General features: G+C 40.0%; 1 protein-coding gene and 1 long non-coding RNA gene across 8 annotated transcripts in view; one reads left to right on the top strand and one right to left on the bottom strand.

Annotated features, from left to right (window-relative positions):
* Window positions 1–5,219, top strand: part of LCORL (ligand dependent nuclear receptor corepressor like) — an 80,593-nt gene extending 75,374 nt beyond the window's left edge. For 4 of the 7 annotated variants that reach the window (XM_053940250.1, XM_053940254.1, XM_053940253.1 and 1 more), the window contains exon 8: window positions 4,120–4,264. In XM_053940250.1, coding sequence (XP_053796225.1) covers window positions 4,120–4,179 — 60 coding nt within the window. In that variant the 3' untranslated portion in view covers window positions 4,180–4,264. Of the gene's footprint in view, window positions 1–4,119 lie in introns of all 7 variants that reach the window. The other 3 variants (XM_053940251.1, XM_053940258.1, XM_053940252.1) reach the window with 3 other exon arrangements.
* On the bottom strand, window positions 31–6,464 carry LOC128786723 (uncharacterized). Its single transcript, XR_008430456.1, has 4 exons — window positions 6,412–6,464; window positions 2,343–2,566; window positions 1,081–1,303; window positions 31–618 (listed from the first exon to the last, which is right to left on the bottom strand). It is a non-coding gene; the product is annotated as an uncharacterized LOC128786723 (long non-coding RNA).
* Window positions 6,465–7,499: the final 1,035 nt, after the last annotated feature.

The raw sequence follows: 7,499 nt of genomic DNA on the forward strand, positions 1-7,499 counted from the left end.
GGAAATTTTTGTGGGGAGAGATCCCTTTAGGCCCCAGCATGTCTGGAAACTTAACTACACACAGGGTTCTCTGCTTAGCCAAGGAGACCAGAGAGGACCCGAGAGTCCATTGATGTTACTCTGATCTGACTGCTAAGATGAATTAGAACAACACAGCCAATCCATCCTTTCTGCAGTGCTGTTGAAAGATGGTAAATTCAGAGGTAATTCAGTAATGGTGATAGGAGAACGGGGAGTTACAACACACACAAAACCATCCCGAAGTCCTTGCTGACTGTTCCAGACCCATTGGTTTGGTGTGCAGCAGCTTCCAAAAAAAGCCCAGAGCAGGTGAGGGCATTCCCAGCTTGCACAGAGCCAGCAGCGTGTCCTGTCACTGTGCACAGCGTGGTGTGCCCATGTCCTCAGTGCCAGGCCTGCCATCCCTCTGGGCTTCGCATGGCTCTGGGGAAGATCAAACTTCTCTGACACTGAACAGGCCCCTTGCACAGAGCCACGGCAGAGCACCTGCTGAGGGGCTGCTGAATTTGGCTCCCCGAGACATTTTTTCAGATTGCTCTTGTTTCAGATCAAAAAGTGTAGTCACATTTCCATATTCCTTTTTTTTCTGTTTACTTTCTAAGAAAAGACAAGAATTATATGGATTAGTTATTATACATGGTGAAATATAAAATCTTTTCAATTAAGCAGTAAATATGTTACCAGCACTTCAAGACTATTTAGAGAAAAGAGCTAGGAAAGGGTAGTGTAATTAAAGATGAAGAAAAAATGCTGAATTTTCCAAGACATCTCACTAATTTGTCATACAAATTGTGAAAAAAAATGAAGATGGTTTTCATCTTTTTCACTGGGATTTGAACACTGTTGTCCTGTCTTCAAATTCCCTAGTGAAAACAAAGCTATTGGATAAGTCATGGCTGGAGTTTATGATGTTCCATGTCACAGAAACACCTGTAGCTGCCTTCCACAATTCACATGCATGGAAGCTGATTAACTGAGTCAGTCCCAAGTGAGTAAAAACAAAACAGATGATAATTACTGGCATGATAAACACATGACATCAGAACTCAAAATTCTAACCTTTTTAGAGACCATTTGGAAAGGTCAGTATATGCCTGTTGTCCAGGGAATTAAAGGAAACTCCATCTTCCTACTGGTGTGAGTGTTGGTAGTGCAGAGCTCCAGGGGGCTGTGAAGTGGGGATACTCTTCCAGGCTCTCCTGAAATAGGCTCTGTGGCTTCTGGGACCATCAGGCTGTGAGTAACATCATCCTTTGCTAGGAATGCTCAATGCAATGTGGAGCTTGTGCAAGTAGAGTGGAATAAAATTGAGAGTAGAATCAATTGATGGATTTGAATGGAAAAACTTAACTGCTTCTGTTTAACTTTATCCCTTTAATTACATTCTCTGATTTAAAAATATTTAAATACACCATTTTTTTACCTTATTACATCAACAGCTGGAATATAAATCACTACAGGTGAAGGAATAAAAAGCAAGATAAAAGACTAGGTTCTTCTTGGTTAACAAATATATTAAAGCAAATCTCTAGCCATATTATTTTCCACTTAATTTTTATCAAGGTAAAATTTTCTAAAATACTTTAACTTTTTTTATTGATGTTACCCATACCAAGGAACTGGGGCAAAAAATTAACATTTTTCTATTCCTGTTGTTATGCATTTATTTAAAAAGTAAAGTCTTGAGTTTCCTAGGGTTCTTCTCTGAGAGGTAAATAGATGACCACATGAAAATTATCAACACATACTCCAGTTATAGTTTTGCAAATTCAGTCCAGCCCTTTGCACCTTGTACAGAAACCTGTACAAACCTAAAATATGAAGAGTAGGACAGTCCCTGACAGAGCTGAGTCCTTGGAAAGGGCTGTTTGATGCTACAATAACATGCAGCATTTTCATTTATAGTACAAGCAAATGAGAAGGAATGATGGCCACAGTTGCACCAAATGTAGGATACACTGTTACCACCAGCAGCTAGTTTGGAAAATGGCCCTTACCAGCTTGGTACAATTCTCAGTTGATCTACAGAAGGAATGTGCCAGGTCATATGAAGAGCCAAAACCTTTGGCTTTTCCTATCTGGCACTTGCCCAGCATTCAACACAGTTTATCTGTCTACTGCTTTAAAGACAGTAGAAATGCTGGGGTTTAAAGTACTTTGCAAGTATATACTATTTCATAGTTTGCAATTTCTTGATTCCCAAGGCATTTATGTTCCTTTCAGATAGCAACCACCACCACCAACAAAAAATCCCAAAACCCAAACTACCCCAACCCTTAAAAGAACCAAACCAAAACATTCCTGCCCTATTCATTCATTACCTGTTGGGAAGTTGTTAGAAGTTGTGTTTTGCTACATGGCCATGCCTGAAAAGCACAAAATCATTAGGGATGAGGAAAGCTGCTAACTGAAGCCTTAACGCCATCTTCCATATGCACTTAATCCGATGGTTGTAAGAAAAGCCTTTGACTTCCTGAGGGCAAAGATCCAAGTCTGAAGCGGTTGTAAACTCAAGAAAGTAACCTTGCTGACTGAAGTCCTTTTCCTACAGGAAAGGAAAAGATCAGAGCAAGCAGAAGAAAAGGGCACAAGGCAAAACAAGACAAAAGAGATAGGCTGAATAATGACACAAGGAAATGCAGAGCATGGGGAAAGTGCACCAGTTTAGAGGGTTGGGAAGTAGTGTTAGTAAATGAGAAATTTCTGTTTCACTATGTCAGCACACAGCCTTGAGGGGTGCTGATACTAAAATGTGAAAGAATTAAAACTCTTTCTGACATCTATGACAAACAACAGTGAATTGTCATTTTAGCTGTTGCCTAAGCTCTTTCCCTTCTGCTGTGACACAGAAAATGTTTTAATCAAAGTCAGTTATTGGTATTTAAGTAACACAATGCAATGTTTTAGGGTATAGTCCTATACTGACTGACTGTCCTCAGCCACTCTGCACACCCATGTGAACACTACACTACAGCACATTCAATTCTTCAGAATGAGTTCTGTGTTGAACCTCTTTTCCTGAAATGCAAATAAAAGCTGTTTCTGCTGCTTAAATACCCCTTGGATAGGAAACTGTTCAGATAGGTTTTACCATGGTGATTACCTCCTACCCTTAATTACAGTACTTAGAACATTTTTAGTACCTCAGAAATATTTTCAACTTTGTCATTCTATAAGTTCTCAAAAACTTTGAAAAGGATGGTGAGAAACAATGTATCACACACAGGGGGACAAATCACTGCAGGAGGTAGACAGTAAAATAAAAGGGATGAAGAGGTTTGAAATGAGGATTGAAATTGTCTTCCGAGTATGTTTTATATCTTAAAGCACTTCTGAGTGCTTTATATATTAAGGGAGACATTTTTGATTTTGAGGATGGTGAAACACTGAAACAGGTTGTCCAGACAGATGCTGGATGTCTAGCCCTGGAAACATTCAGGATCTGGCTGGATGGGGCTTTGAGCAACCTGATCTAGTTGAAGATGTCCCTGTCATTGCAGAGTTGAAGTAGATGACCTTTAAAGGTGCCTTCCAACCCAAACTGTTTGAGGATTCAGTCCACACATCTGTCCTTCATCTGCTTAGTGACCCCCACAAAGGACTGGGCTTCTTTCCCTTCCTGTAATACTTTTTCCCCTAGATTTAATCAAAATACTGTCAATATGTGTGTCCTTCTATGGCTGCACTAAAGTAATAGTCAGCAATAAAAACAAGCCCCGAACTCTTGCCCAGTTCCTGCTCTGTACCTTTACAGTAGTCAGTCAGAGATGATTGAAGCAAGAGCAGCTGTTACTGCACCTCCTGTAAAGGAGCAGCACAAGCAGGAGACTGATCTGGGACTGACACTGCCAGTGGACAGGGCCTCAGCCATCCCCACACAGACCAGCCCAATCTGCTGCACAGCACAGCAGAATCAGGTTCTAATCTCAGTGTTTTTGGAACATCGTGCACTAAAACAACAAAAATCCCCAGCAGAACACAGGATCTGCCACCACCTCATCTTGCCTCTTATCAGCTTGTTTGCAGGGCAAGAGGAAAGTGTACTAAACTTCTTCTCATTTTTTTCCCCCTCTCCTACCCCCACTTCTTTTCTCACAGCACGCTACAAGTGAAAGTCTCGGAGCCGCAGAATTCAATAGACATGAACACAGAAAATGAACATTTGAAGTCCATAAAGATGTGCCTTAATCAGCCCACTGAGTGGAATCTGAGTTTTTCAGCAGCATCTCTCGCCAGCTGTAAAGTTTTTAACCAAAATCTCAAAACAGATGAGAACAAATAGATTGCAGCTGTTCTTGCACTATTATTTTGTACATTGTTCCTGATTTTTTTTTCTGCTAAATAATAAGCATTTATTACATTGATCTTGAAACAATCTTGTGTGATTTGGCTTTATATACTACTAGCATTATTCAGTTTGATGTACTTTTTCTTTTCTAAATATGAAGTTTCACATCTGACCATCATGAAATTCTTGCCGTACAAATTTATATCAGAATCCGATGTTCCCCTTTAATAGTATTGTGATTTTTCTATGTTCTTTAAATTTAACTATGGTTTCCCAATTTTATTTTTGTGCACGAAAGTTAATATATTATGTAATTTGTGGCATAGGTCAGTCACCATGTAAAGGTTTATGGTAATAATTCAAACAAATCTGTAACAGGTGGAGACCGACTACCTCGAAGCAAAGCAGTACAAAGGTAAATTACCTGAGATCTCCTTCACCAATGGATTGAAATGTGTGGAAGCACCACTTTGTTTCTGCAGTATGCTTTCATCTTCACTTACCTTGAGAACTTCTGTGTGATGGTGTTTAATGACCCTAATGTCTGAAAGAAAGACCAAGCCTGCTGGAGAATCTCGTGAAAGATTGTCATTCAACAAATCTGTATCTGCACTTTTTGAGGTTTCTGCTAAATGGTCTTTCTTCCCCATTTGTTTTTATGAATTTATGCCTGCCACCAATTAAAATGGATGTAAATGCTCTTCCTATTTCATTTTTTCCGTGTACTTTGGAAATTCAATGTAAAATCAAAATTTTATCTCTACTCAAAGAAGTAGTAAATGGTTGTAGCTGACTACATTGTAGACATTCCATGCTTAATGATCTTAGCAAGGTTCATGTACTTCGTTCATCAAAACTTTATTATTAATACAGCTATAAAAAAAGTGTTAGAATAAAACCATATAATATACTTCTCTTTTCTGGAGTCATACATTCAGTAGCTAGAGTAGAGGTTTTTTAATTCATGATGAGTTGTCTGTCCTTTACTTGACAAGAACTAATTTTCCAGAAGGAAATTTCCTTGGAAGACACTGTATTTTATAAAACAAAGGTTTTAAGGATTGACCTTACAAAAATGAAGATGCATTTCCTCTTTACAGAGGTTTGTTGGTTTGCAGGTGCAATCCAGTAACTGAAATAAAGAGAATGTTACGAATTCTGGTGGCACAAGATCCCAAGAGGGTATTGAGTCACTGAAGCATTGGACATGATTAAAAGAATGTGATTAAAAAATAAACATACATCATGTCTCAAGCTGTTTAGAAGGTCTTTATGTATCTCAAATGTTACATGCACGTGGATTCTGTGGGGCAAGAAAGCCAAAAGGAGAATTAAGCTTCCCAGGGGAGAGGAACTGAAGCTGACTTTAGTGGAGCCCCAGCAAAGCACAAAGATCAGAAAGGAGGCAGGCAGGACATAGGAGTCTTACAAGCACTGGAGCCAACGCAGCTGGAACCGTGTTTGTGTGCCCATGGGAGGAGATGCCACATGGATTTTTCTGATTTCAAAGACCCAGTAAATACCAGCACCTCACTGCTTTGGACATGTCTCCCTCAGGTCCAAGCAGAAGCCTGGTTTTTGTTAACAAATCATTATTATTAATTATTATTCCTTTGAGTTTTAGTTGGCTGCTCACTCAAGAGTTTTCATGCACAGCCCAAGCTCACCAGCCCCTGCTGTCCTGCCTGGAGAGCAACTGGCCGAAGGCCTGTTTTCAAAAGAAGCTGCTTTAGTGCACAGGCTGAAGAGACTGAATACACAAGCAAACAAGAATCACAACATTAGTTTAAAGAAACAAAAACTAGTGTGGAAATAAACATGGGATCTAAGTTTGATGAGTGATCACTGCTATTTTACCGTTATTTAATGGGCAGTCAAGTCTAGGTCTAGTTCATCATTGACACTGTTGTATTTAGCCAGCAAAGAGAAAGGACACACAGTAATAGGTCCAGAGCAACAAAGAGGTTGTTTTTTAAATAAATTAAAATATTTTAGGAATAAAATATTATTCCTTAATTAAGAAGCTGGGAAGTTAGGCGCTTTCAACACATAGAATTAAAGTAAAAAACAGCATTATTTTAGCTAGAAGGAGTAATGCGTACCAAGAAAAGATGTTTTTCATTGCAAAGATGACAATTCCAAGCTTGGCTCCTTGTCACCTCTGGATGTATTCTTGCTGCCATGTGCCTTTCTCAGGAAGTCAGCTGCTTACATTGAAACCTTGATCATCAGTAATAGTGAACTTTGAGAGACAGCACACATTCTGATTGTCCCACCCTGCAGTTCTGCAGCCACCCCTCCTGAAAAGGTAAAGCAATTTTACAAGAACACATCAAATTTTGTATTACACAGAAAACCCTTCCCTTCACAGAGAATTGGGCAGGCAATGTTCCCAGAGGGGCTGGAAATTCAGTGCCAGTTTCTGCTCAGGTTTCTTGCCTGAAAGGATCACAGGGTAAGTCCGGCATAAAAGGACATCAGGAAGGTCCACAGTTGTACACCCTGCTCAAAGGCAGCCAGCTGTGAGTAGTTCACACCTAGTCCTGTCTTAAAAACTCCTAGGACAGAACCTGCACAGGTAACCTGTTCCAGCAGTTTTTAACCTGTTCCACTGCCTTTTTCACCTCTTCTGGTCTGAGTTTTGTACCCATAATTTATACCCAGTTTTTTTATCCTCTCATGCAACGAAGAGCCCAATTTTATCTTTTTACTGGATTCCTTGCGGGTAACTGGGGATCCTCCCAACATTCACAGGCTCAACAAGCCCAGCTTCCTCAGCCTCTTCCACTGGGCAGAACTCCAGCTCCACACCAGCCCCAGAGGCCTCCACTTAGACAAAGTCTATTTTCTATTAACACACACCAGTGAAGCCACATCCACAGCAGAGGCATCCACAGACTGGGAGGTGACTTGAGGGAAACCTCATCTTTACAGTCCAGCATTCGCAAGAGATGCCAGAGACAGAACCTGTATATGTGGCAAGGCACAATAGAACAGCAAGAAGTCAAAACTAAAGTCTTATTCAGGAAGGCATGTCCAGAGGCTTTTATGAATTATTATTGCTCCTGCTTTGCCTCAAAATTCATTTTAAGAAAAAGTAAGAGTGGACTAGCACCAGTTGCTCCAAGTGTAGTAGTACTTAAAGAACAAACTACTCAAGAGAGGGAGGATGAGAGAGAATTTAAATTTA

Source organism: Vidua chalybeata, chromosome 4 (assembly GCF_026979565.1).
Source record: "Vidua chalybeata isolate OUT-0048 chromosome 4, bVidCha1 merged haplotype, whole genome shotgun sequence".
Taxonomy (NCBI): Eukaryota; Metazoa; Chordata; class Aves; order Passeriformes; family Viduidae; genus Vidua; species Vidua chalybeata.